Source organism: Saccoglossus kowalevskii, chromosome 6, assembly GCF_978046115.1.
Source record: "Saccoglossus kowalevskii chromosome 6, keSacKowa6.1, whole genome shotgun sequence".
NCBI classification, from domain to species: Eukaryota; Metazoa; Hemichordata; class Enteropneusta; family Harrimaniidae; genus Saccoglossus; species Saccoglossus kowalevskii.
Genome location: NC_140646.1, coordinates 39,739,270 through 39,753,251, shown reverse-complemented (window position 1 = coordinate 39,753,251; position 13,982 = coordinate 39,739,270). Strand labels below are relative to the sequence as shown.

The 13,982-nt window shown below is 32.9% G+C and overlaps 1 protein-coding gene across 1 annotated transcript in view; it reads right to left on the bottom strand.

Annotated features, from left to right (window-relative positions):
• LOC144346418 (ATP-binding cassette sub-family C member 9-like) overlaps positions 1 to 7,448 on the bottom strand; it is a 50,405-nt gene extending 42,957 nt beyond the window's left edge. Inside the window, exons 1-2 of the mRNA XM_085500705.1 lie at positions 6,861 to 7,448; positions 6,279 to 6,515 (exon numbers count right to left, since the gene is read on the bottom strand). Of these exons, the coding sequence (XP_085356831.1) occupies positions 6,279 to 6,515; positions 6,861 to 7,448 (825 nt within the window). The remainder of the gene's footprint in view (positions 1 to 6,278; positions 6,516 to 6,860) is intronic.
• Between the last annotated feature and the right edge of the window lie 6,534 nt (positions 7,449 to 13,982).

Sequence of the window (13,982 nt, the reverse complement as noted above, 5' to 3'; positions counted from 1 at the left end):
CTAATCCACAATAGTAATATATGCTAATTACATCATATGAGCCATATTAGGCTAATCCACAATAGTAATATATGCTAATTACATCATATAAGCCATATTAGGCCAATGCACAGTAGTAATATATGCTAATTACATCATATAAGCCATATTAGGCTAATGCACAATAGTAATATATGCTAATTACATCGTATAAGCCATATTAGGCTAATGCACAATAGTAATATATGCTAATTACATCATATAAGCCATATTAGGCTAATCCACAATAGTAATATATGCTAATTACATCATATAAGCCATATTAGGCTAATCCACAATAGTAATATATGCTAATTACATCATATAAGCCATATTAGGCTAATCCACAATAGTAATATATGCTAATTACATCGTATAAGCCATATTAGGCTAATCCACAATAGTAATATATGCTAATTACATCATATAAGCCATATTAGGCTAATGCACAATAATAATATATGCTAATTACATCGTATAAGCCATATTAGGCTAATGCACAATAGTAATATATGCTAATTACATCATATAAGCCATATTAGGCTAATGCACAATAATAATATGTGCTAATTACATCATATAAGCCATATTAGGCTAACGCACAATAGTAATATATGCTAATTACATCATATAAGCCATATTCGGCCAATGCACAATAGTAATATATGCTAATTACATCATATAAGCCATATTAGGCTAATGCACAATAATAATATATGCTAATTACATCATATAAGCCATATTAGGCTAATCCACAATAGTAATATAAGCTAATTACATCATATAAGCCATATTCGGCCAATGCACAATAGTAATATATGCTAATTACATCGTATAAGCCATAATAGGCTAATCCACAATAGTAATATATGCTAATTACATCATATAAGCCATATTAGGCTAATGCACAATAGTAATATATGCTAATTACATCATATAAGCCATATTAGGCTAATCCACAATAGTAATATATGCTAATTACATCGTATAAGCCATATTAGGCTAATGCACAATAGTAATATATGCTAATTACATCGTATAAGCCATATTCGGCTAATGCACAATAATAATATATGCTAATTACATCGTATAAGCCATATTAGGCTAATGCACAATAGTAATATATGCTAATTACATCATATAAGCCATATTCGGCTAATGCACAATAGTAATATATGCTAATTACATCGTATAAGCCATATTAGGCTAATGCACAATAGTAATATATGCTAATTACATCATATAAGCCATATTTGGCTAATGCACAATAGTAATATATGCTAATTACATCATATAAGCCATATTAGGCTAATGCACAATAGTAATATATGCTAATTACATCATATAAGCCATATTAGGCTAATGCACAATAATAATATATGCTAATTACATCGTATAAGCCATATTAGGCTAATGCACAATAGTAATATATGCTAATTACATCATATAAGCCATATTAGGCTAATGCACAATAGTAATATATGCTAATTACATCATATAAGCCATATTAGGCTAATGCACAATAATAATATATGCTAATTACACCGTATAAGCTATATTAGGCTAACGTACAATAGTAATATATGCTAATTACATCATATAAGCCATATTCGGCCAATGCACAATAGTAATATATGCTAATTACATCATATAAGCCATATTAGGCTAATGCACAATAGTAATATATGCTAATTACATCATATAAGCCATATTAGGCTAATCCACAATAGTAATATATGCTAATTACATCATATAAGCCATATTTGGCTAATGCACAATTGTAATATATGCTAATTACATCATATAAGCCATATTAGGCTAATCCACAATAGTAATATATGCTAATTACATCATATAAGCCATATTAGGCTAATGCACAATAGTAATATATGCTAATTACATCATATAAGCCATATTCGGCTAATGCACAATAGTAATATATGCTAATTATATCATATAAGCCATATTAGGCTAATGCACAATAGTAATATATGCTAATTACATCATATGAGCCATATTAGGCTAATGCACAGTAATAATGTATGCTAATTACATCATATAAGCCATATTAGGCTAATGCACAATAGTAATATATGCTAATTACATCATATAAGCCATATTAGGCTAATTCACAATAGTAATATATGCTAATTACATCATATAAGCCATATTAGGCTAACGCACAATAGTAATATATGCTAATTACATCGTATAAGCCATATTAGGCTAATGTACAATAGTAATATATGCTAATTACATCATATAAGCCATATTTGGCTAATGCACAATAGTAATATATGCTAATTACATCATATAAGCCATATTAGGCTAATCCACAATAGTAATATATGCTAATTACATCATATAAGCCATATTAGGCTAATGCACAATAATAATATATGCTAATTACATCATATAAGCCATATTAGGCTAATGCACAATAGTAATATATGCTAATTACATCATATAAGCTATATTAGGCTAATGCACAATAGTAATATATGCTAATTACATCATATAAGCCATATTAGGCTAATGCACAATAGTAATATATGCTAATTACATCATATAAGCCATATTAGGCTAATCCACAATAGTAATATATGCTAATTACATCATATAAGCCATATTAGGCTAATCCACAAGAGTAATATATGCTAATTACATCATATAAGCCATATTCGGCCAATGCACAATAGTAATATATGCTAATTACATCATATAAGCCATATTCGGCTAATCCACAATAGTAATATATGCTAATTACATCATATAAGCCATATTCGGCTATTAGGCTAATGCACAATAGTAATATATGCTAATTACATCATATAAGCCACATTAGGCTAATCCACAATAGTAATATTTGCTAATTACATCATATAAGCCATATTAGGCTAATCCACAATAGTAATATATGCTAATTACATCATATAAGCCATATTAGGCTAATCCACAATAGTAATATATGCTAATTACATCATATAAGCCATATTAGGCTAATCCACATTAGTAATATATGCTAATTACATCATATAAGCCATATTAGGCTAATGCACAATAGTAATATATGCTAATTACATCATATAAGCCATATTCGGCCAATGCAGAAGAGTAATATATGCTAATTACATCATATAAGCCATATTAGGCTAATCCACAATAGTAATATATGCTAATTACATCATATAAGCCATATTAGGCTAATGCACAATAGTAATATATGCTAATTACATCATATAAGCCATATTAGGCTAATCCACAATAGTAATATATGCTAATTACATCATATAAGCCATATTAGGCTAATCCACAATAGTAATATATGCTAATTACATCATATGAGCCATATTAGGCTAATCCACAATAGTAATATATGCTAATTACATCATATAAGCCATATTAGGCCAATGCACAGTAGTAATATATGCTAATTACATCATATAAGCCATATTAGGCTAATGCACAATAGTAATATATGCTAATTACATCGTATAAGCCATATTAGGCTAATGCACAATAGTAATATATGCTAATTACATCATATAAGCCATATTAGGCTAATCCACAATAGTAATATATGCTAATTACATCATATAAGCCATATTAGGCTAATCCACAATAGTAATATATGCTAATTACATCATATAAGCCATATTAGGCTAATCCACAATAGTAATATATGCTAATTACATCGTATAAGCCATATTATGCTAATCCACAATAGTAATATATGCTAATTACATCATATAAGCCATATTAGGCTAATGCACAAGAATAATATATGCTAATTACATCGTATAAGCCATATTAGGCTAATGCACAATAGTAATATATGCTAATTACATCATATAAGCCATATTAGGCTAATGCACAATAGTAATATATGCTAATTACACCGTATAAGCCATATTAGGCTAATGCACAATAATAATATATGCTAATTACATCATATAAGCCATATTAGGCTAATCCACAATAGTAATATATGCTAATTACATCATATAAGCCATATTAGGCTAATGCACAATAGTAATATATGCTAATTGCATCATATAAGCTATATTAGGCTAATCCACAATAGTAATATATGCTAATTACATCATATAAGCCATATTAGGCTAATCCACAACAGTAATATAAGCTAATTACATCATATAAGCCATATTCGGCCAATGCACAATAGTAATATATGCTAATTACATCGTATAAGCCATATTAGGCTAATCCACAATAGTAATATATGCTAATTACATCATATAAGCCATATTAGGCTAATGCACAATAGTAATATATGCTAATTACATCATATAAGCCATATTAGGCTAATCCACAATAGTAATATATGCTAATTACATCATATAAGCCATATTAGGCTAATCCACAATAGTAATATATGCTAATTACATCGTATAAGCCATATTTGGCTAATGCACAATAATAATATATGCTAATTACATCATATAAGCCATATTAGGCTAATCCACAATAGTAATATATGCTAATTACATCATATAAGCCATATTAGGCTAATGCACAATAGTAATATATGCTAATTACATCATATAAGCCATATTAGGCTAATGCACAATAGTAATATATGCTAATTACATCATATAAGCCATATTAGGCTAATGCACAATAGTAATATATGCTAATTACATCATATAAGCCATATTAGGCTAATCCACAATAGTAATATATGCTAATTACATCATATAAGCCATATTAGGCTAATCCACAATAATAATATATGCTAATTACATCATATAAGCCATATTAGGCTAATGCACAATAGTAATATATGCTAATTACATCATATAAGCCATATTAGGCTAATGCACAATAGTAATATATGCTAATTACATCATATAAGCCATATTAGGCTAATGCACAATAGTAATATATGCTAATTGCATCATATAAGCCATATTAGGCTAATCCACAATAGTAATATATGCTAATTACATCAATGTATAACCTGATTAAATTTGGTCCAAATATGTTGTGTTCAGGAGATAATAATTATCTAGATTCCATTTTGGGAAACAAAACAATGTGCAATTTAGCTATTTTACATATACAAAGTATCCCTTACAGCAATATGATATGCATATTATGTTAATATATATCCATATCAAATTTGGTCCAAATCTTTTGAGTTGTTTACAAGATAATCTTAATTTAGTAACAAGAGATGCTCGCCATGTGCTCCAGTTGTCTGTTGTAACAATCAAATTAAAGATCTTTTGTGTAGTTCAAGTGAAAGAATTTTTCAGCATGTTAAAGTACAGGTGAAAAACATTTCACAATCTCCAAAACAAACTTGAGCTCATGCTGTGTTATATAATATATTCCACTGACTTTTATTTAGAATGATCAAAGTAAATATTTCACTATTAAGGATTCTGATCATTTATTTACTTCCCCAATTTCTGTTCTGCTCTGTTCCCAGTTTTAAAAAGTTGCCAGGGAAAATAAATTGTAAATCTGGTAATAGATTGTCCATTTCATTTTGGTATGAAATTAAATCAGTAAAAAAAGTTTTCTAAAAAAAGTCATGTGAGGGTGCTATACTGGTGATAGAGGGCGCTGTGATATTTGGTAGTAAAGTAATAACTTGATCAAAATATAATGCAATGTGACTTGTAAACAATTGTTACCTGTCTCTATACCAACTTTGAACAAAACTGGATGACACATATTTGAGAAAAAGCTGGTAACGACTAAAAAACATTTTTTTTACATAGATTCTTGGAGACAAAAATAATTTGATGTGCACCTGTACACCATCAATATCAATCTCTGTACCACGTCTGAACTGAATTGGATGACATGTGTGAGAAAAACCTGATAACGCATATTTATGCACACACGAATGCATGCACAATTGCGGACAAACATGACTGCCAATAAGTCAAATTTGATTAAATCAAGAAATAACTGGACGTGCACCTGTAAACAATTATTACCTGTCTCTTTACCAACTTTGAACAAAATTGGATGATATATGTCTGAGAAAAAGCTGGTAACGGCTAGAAATATCTTTTTTTTATAGATTTTTGAGGACAAAAATGGTGACCAACCAGTCAAAATTTATTTAATCAAAAAATAACTTGATAACGCATATACACACGGACATTTATAAGATGCGGCGGGGCTAATTTAACAGATATTTCTAACTAACTGGGAGATTGTGGTATAATTATCCCAATCTCACAGTTGGTGACATGATTCGACAGAAATGACTGTTGACCTACCTTTTCAGCCTCATATGTTTTTTCAAATATTCTGTACTGATATTTACATTTGTATTCTTCTGGGCAACATCCAAAATCTGACGTCTCCAGTGGTCTTTTGCGTCCTAAGACGAACATCCAATTTAACCACCAGAAACAAATTCGTGACAACAGATTGACATATTGTTGCAAAAAAAGAAATTCTTTTTGCTTCAGGTTATCAGGGGTTCCGTGTTCGATATAGCAAATTGCAAACACCTTGAATAAAGAGTAATAATAGTAGACAATGATATTACCAGAAAAAACCATATTATTGCAGATTGTACTGACACAAAAAATGAACACATATGTTTTGAAAAGTTTAACTTTATACTAAATATACTCAATAAAAAGTGACATTGTGAAAATCATTTTCTATGGAATGTTTTATTACGGCGCAATCAAGAAACACATACTATGTAAGTAACTTGCAATTGTGTTGTAATCATGTTGCATGTAAGAGGATGTCACACGATACAGCAAAAATATCTATTAGTAGTATATCGGTTTACGTTTCTGTTTTATAAAACAATATATCAACAGACAATAAAGCATTTCCCTTACCTTGGTACGTATAACATTAGCTTCTATAATCAAACAACACGAATATAATACAACACTCGTAATAATGACATCGAAACGTAGTACCGTAATATCAAATCCAATTTGTTGGCGTAAAATGATGAATTTCATAGTTTCGCCCGAAATCGCTAATATCCAGTACACGAACAATAACCAGGCTAATTTTGGACGATTCCAATATTCCATGTGTTGGTAATAGCATAAACCAAATATAGCACTAATAAATGCAAGAATCTGGGGCACGTATACGTGTGGTTGGGTAGGAGAGTTTCTCGTTACGTCCGTTAAGACTCCCTCCCCAAGACCACACAGCAACACTACAATTAACGCAGCAGAAACGACCCATTTTAAAACGTGACCAGGGTACGGTATTAAGGTGCTCGAGTGGTAGGATCGTAACTCTGTACAATATCTGAAAAACAGAAGAGCAAGCGACCCGACGATGACAAACGATGCGTGAATGGTGGTAACGGCAAAGTCTACAAGACACTGTTGATATTGTATAGTGTAGTCTGTGATGTCACCGCAGAACCATGGGAGCAAGTTACAGGTCGTACAATTTGTCGACATTTTCACCTTATTATGTGATATCCGATTTCAATGAAGAGTCCTACTATCCATGATGCCACCCGCAGATGTGAGTTGTTGAACTAGTATATTTAGCTGCACTACACTGGCTGCACTATGATCCCTTGTGTGTGATACCGGGCCGGGCTTAACACTTCCGGGTTGGGAGAAACATTGATGCACATGCGCAAATTACTCAATATTGTCACACAGTTCACCTCCTCCCCGAAGTGTCATTATTGAATATTAAACACTTCACTCGCTTTACAAATCTCACGAATCTTATTGGAGTAATTTCTGAATCATTTATCTATGAAGCAATCGCTTTATTCATTTTTTTTTATACAAGCTATACATTGTTTCAAAATACGGATTCTGAAGTGCGACGACTGTCGGACGTGGTCGAAACCACGGCAGTGTGTTTTTGTTTCAATGTTTATACTTCAGCCATTTAGAGGCTTTCCCGCTAATTTTTTACATGGTCAAGATCTTGTCGATATATATCAAAGGCATACTGCAAGTTTTGGGTCATTCTTGCATGTTATATCGCGTTGTAAGTTTCCATATTGTCAAGAGGCTTTCCTGAGTTTATTACAAGTCATTCTACTCTGATGATTGTACTGTATCAGTGACAGCATTTTCTAGAGGTCGAACGAGGACAAAATATCAAAAAATGGCTAATTTTAAATTCGACTACGGTAAATTCTCATTGGTACACACTACTTTTTATAAATGAGTTAAAATGCATCCAATAAGTTTAATTGGTAACGTTCAAAATAAGGCTCCAGCTAAACTTGGATTCGAGAGGTGCTGAAAAATGGGTAGCGTTAAAAAAAATCGATGGAGGTAGAATTTTTCTAGGCAGTATTGCACACAAATCTTTAATCAATCTTTAATCCGGAAGTACATAACGAAGAAATTTGGTAACTACTTTACACTACAGTACGTAAAGGCTGTGAAAGGGGTACCTGGTACAGGTTACAGGAAATAAACAAGGCAATTTACGGGAAACGCAACACAACATTTTGTGCAATATGAATGACAACTGCTATTGCGTTGTGTTGTGTTGTAATTATAAATGAATACGTGAATATCATTTGCATGTTATTTCACAGGGAGCCCAAGAACTATAATCAACTGCAATACGCAGTCTCTATGAGCGGGGGGGGGGGTATCGGCTGGTATCTAGTATCTATTTCTTACACTAGATACCAGCCGATACACCCCCCCCCCCTCATAAAGACTGCGTATTACAGTTGATTATAGTTCCTGGGCTCCCTGTGTTTATTTGTGACTTAATGGTCTGACCTGGGATGACAGACAGTGATGGTACACAGACTGTGAACGGAGTCTCATAGCTATAGGTATGCTTGCATGTATACACACAGTCAAAGAAATGTGACACAATATTTTTTTCATCTGCATTTTACACTGACACAACTTTCAACAACATGATCCCTAGTTGGCCACATTTGTCACCAAAAATGACGTGAAAGTGAATTTGTCATCGTTAGCTATCAGTGACTGAACCCGAAATCATTTAAGTGAAATCAAACCACAACTGGTCTCCTTTATGTCCAACAACATGAAATGTTCATAATGTGACGTAACTGACAATGTCAAGGTATTTAGACATGTGTTGCTGACTTGATATTTATTTATGGAAGTTGACAGGGGGGTCAGCATATTTTCCAAAGCCTCAAGGGGGAGTGAATTTTTATCAAGGCCGGGGGGGTACGCCTTTTTTATTGAACAATAAAAATACATGAAAATATATACCGGTATATATATATAAAGGGGGTACAAATTCTTAATTTCTTCTAAAGGGGCACCCTCTTTTACAAAATGAATAAAAGGGGGTCCATTGATTTTTTGGAAAAAGCACCGATAATCCCCCCCCCCTAAGTATAGTGAATCACACATGTAGTTATATGCAACTTGGAACGTTTCAAAGTCATTTCATAATTCATTTTATTTGTTTATATGATAAGTGAAACTTAAAGACATCGTAGAAATGAGTTGGGCAAACAATTGTTCACTCAGCAGACAGTTCATGCTGATAGTTCTTTGATTTTGAAATTTCGAACTTCAAACGCAAATTTTATTATCGTAATTTGATACTTCTTTTTACAATTTAAGTTGCTTTTTAATCACGTATTTCAGTGAAATATTGTTTAGTGAGTGAAATATTAATGTCATAAATAATTTAATTTTTGAAACAACAGAAACACATAATAATGGTAATTAAGTACAAACTATTAGACTTAAGATTAAAGTTGCTGACTACCAGTATAATGCTTCGCCAGCAGTTGCCCCCAAAGCAGTGAAGCTTTATGAATTTTCAGTAATCGTTATTGTTATTCATTCGTATATTAAATGTCTGACTATTATTTGACAACATAGTTTCTAATGGTTAAATATGTTAATATTGGTGAATGATGATAAATTGTGGTTCCATTAGTTGTTACCTTTGTAACCTATTGATAAAACTGCATATGTTTTCAAAAATAATTTTTAAACTGAACATGTGTATAACAACTACTGTATTTATTCTCAACATCTTTTGATTAAAAAAATAATAAAAGTTACAAATATAAATTATAGGTAAATATATTGTTTAAACAACTTCGCTACTATGATAATCAGTCCATGTTAGGACCACTTTCAGAACAGTAAATCATACATTCAAGTACCATTATCTTCAGAGTTTGTTTGTTCTCAGACAAAATACATTATTATTTAGTAGCAGAACTGTGATGGCTCTATTATAAGCACTTCACAAGAGATGTATTGTGAGCGTACGAGTTCCTTAGGATCACCTGATCAATTTTCAAAAATTGTTACACAGAATCATGTCAGATTAGTTCATAGACATGATTGTTCAGCCTGTAATTGTATGCACTAGTCTAATTTGGATTACAGATATAGTTACTGCAAATTTTTCGGTTATTAAATAACTTCCTGTTTCAGAATTATCCATTATCAAAACGTATATAGTCCAGCAGAAGTGTGTACCATATTGGCATAATATAACACGTATGTAAAAAGAGTGGACCTAGAATACCAATCAACTTGTTGCGAAGTAATAATTATAATATTTATGGATAAACGTATCCTTATAATCGGGATATTGTCCGTAATACAATAAATACTATAATGTTTATTGTCTTTTTAGGCCACAGGCCCATATGATTATACATAACAGAAAAACAAAAGAATACACAAGCACTGGAGAATGTACAGAAATTGTAAAATACATACATATATATAATTCTTATACCGAAAGTAACGAAAACTCCCTTCTAAGGTTGAATACTTTATGTAGAAATTTACCAAGATTACGTAGTACCTTTTGCGGATTTTGAGCGCATTGGACTGTAATATTTTTCTGAATTGGGAAGATGCCAAAAACACTCAGGAATTAACAGTTTCCTCATAGAGTGAAATAATGGGAAAACAAGAACAAAATGGTACTCGTCCTCTACATTAGATAAACAAAACTCGCATATTCTTTCATCAATTTCCAACCCTGTATAGCGCCCCTCTTCAATGCGCAATCTATGACTAGAACAGCGAATACGTGCTAGAGCATGTTTGTGTTTAGCCTCTGTGACTACAAAAATATATCTTTCTGGTTCAAGCATGGTTTTAAAACTACAATATGACCTTAGTTTGGCAGTGCAACATATTTCACCATCCCCCACGCCCTGGGATATCCAAACCATACCAAACATACATACATATGAAGTATATTTTTAATTTCAGTGGCCCATGATGTCCTTCCATTTTCATCTATTTTATACATTAGTCTGTAAGCATGTTTTACAACCCTCCCTTCAGGAAGTTCTGTGACTTGTAACCAGTATTTTATACATTTTAGCAAGGAGTTTACAAAAATGGGTAACCGCCCACATTCCCCAAGTACGGCTTCAGTAAATGTTTATCACCAACCCCAAGAAAATGTTTACAAAATTTCAACTGCACTCTTTCAGCCTGAATATATTGCTTAAACCCCCAAATTTCTGCCCCGTACAAAAGAATTGGTATAATTAAAGCATCGAATAGTCTGAAATAAACATCATAATTAAGTATGCCAACTTTATACTCAAAACTAAATAAAGAAAACATCGTTTTGCGTGCTTGTGCGGCCAAATTTGCAAGAGCTTTAGACCAGCTGTTTCTACATGACAGCAATAACCCAAGATATTTGTAGGAATTTACAGTTTCAATTGGTTCATCATTCATAAACCATCTTTCTTTAGTTGAGTTATGGCCACCTTTCCGAAACACTACAATTTTAGTTTTCTTTTTATTTACAGTTATTTTCCATTTAATACAAAAGCGTTCTAAAATATTAATCAGCCGCTGCAATCCCACAATTGAATCAGCAAATATGACTACATCATCGGCATACAATAAAGCAAATAAATCAAACATTTCTTGCGTTAGCTGAACCCCCCTGTATCCCACATTCCCAATCATATTATATAATTCATCTATAAACAAAGAAAAAAGAACAGGACTCAATACACTGCCCTGTCTAACACCAATAGTACAAGGAAAGTAATCAGAAATCCCACCATCAAGTCTGATGCACGATTTGACATCACTGTACATTGACTTGACAATGGTTAACATTTTACCTGATATACGAATATTGTGTAATTTGATAAAAAGTCGACTATGGTCAACAGAGTCAAAAGCTCTAGCAAAATCAACAAATATACAGTAAAATTTTCCTCTTTCTTTTCTAAGATAATTTTGAACGATTGCATACAAGACCAATATGTTGTCAACAGTACAAAGGCCTTTACGAAATCCTGCCTGCACTCCAGATATGGTTCGGCAGGAATTCCGTCTGGACCAGTAGCTTTCCCATTTTTCAGTGATTTCACTGCTTTGATAATTTCATCATTAGTGATCCAATCATTCAAATCTCCACAATTACCATTTTCAGCATAACGCTCCTCAAGCAATGAATCAAAACTGACGTCCCCGTTGTTTACAACCGACAGTTCCGGACATTGAATGTCACTGTTGTCTCTCCTGACTTTTTTTTGTAAGTGCAAATTGCAAGTGCTAGTGCTGACATATAGTGCATTTTGCCACAGTCATTTCCTTTTTGGGACTACATGACAGGGCTGTGTGGCCATCTCCCTATCAAATGGCAATTTTAATGCGCTATCCTGGCGTCAACCAGGCCCGGTCGAACACAAGCACCTGCGGACCTTAACCAAGGTTCCCCCAAAGTCGCATTCGTTAGTGAATGAATCTCGGCCAGTGGAATTGGCCTTCCCATTGAGTCTGTGGCACACTCTCCCAGGGTAGGGGTCGACCCTTTGATGTTCAGCCTAAGGTAGGATTTGAACTCGGGTCTACCGATCACGGACCACATACATCCCGACCAACCACATTATCCCAACATTTTTGTTCTCGACTTAACAGCAAATCTGTGTGAGTTTTCTTATTAAAATTACAAATGCTTTTGAAAGTATTTCGAGCAAGTTTGTATTGCAACAGTGCTTCGTCAGTGTGCATTTTCCTGAACAACGTAAGACATCTGAACATTTCACGTTTGGCATCTTGGCAGGATTTATTGAACCATGGTGGTTGATTGTTCATATTTTTAGAGGTACCGCGACATTCCATCCTTTCCCCAGCTAGTTGTAATGCACCCTTAATACAATCAATTACCCTGTCGTTATTTTCGCCTACATAATCATGTGCTTTATCTAGTAGCCCCACCACTTATCTACAAAATTCTGTTTTATATCCTCTTTCCAACGATACTTTTTCCATTCATTAGCTCGGGGAGTATGTATTACCTGACCACTATCATTACAATTACATTGCAAAGTACATTCAAGGGGAAAATTATCTGACTCGGTTCTATTTGACATCCGAAAATTGGAAACTACATCAAATAACCCAGACGAAGCAATTACATAATCCACATTACTTTTGCCACAGTTTGCTATACATGTAATATTACCTAGTATTTCTTCACCCACTCTACCATTAAGAACCAATATGCCAAAAGTACAACAGTACAAAGAAATTAAACTCTTTCCAAAGTTATTTGTTAATTTATCCCTAGCTTTACGTGGCATACAAAATGAGAAATTGAATGCGATTTGTATCATCATTTGCAATAAAATCGGGTTCGTCTGCTATCCTCGCATTAAAATCACCCAGGAGCAAAATATCTGTATAATTATAAATGGTTTTCAACCTTGTTAACTCTTGTTCAAAGATACTGATTCCATTAGTTTCATTTTCGTACACCCTAGAAACTTCTGGTGGTATATATACAGCCCCAAACAATATATCATCAGCCCCATCCGAAATAGTGTGACTTTAATAATAGAAATATAGCATCTTTCATCCCTGTATCTAACACCGTGATACCAGTGATCATATCTTTAGAAATACCAACAGTAACACCCCACTAGGTCTGCCTCTTGAGAGCCGATTTTTCTCCCTGATGCATGAGATCAATTTAAAATCAGGGAAATACTCGTGAACATCGACATTCCC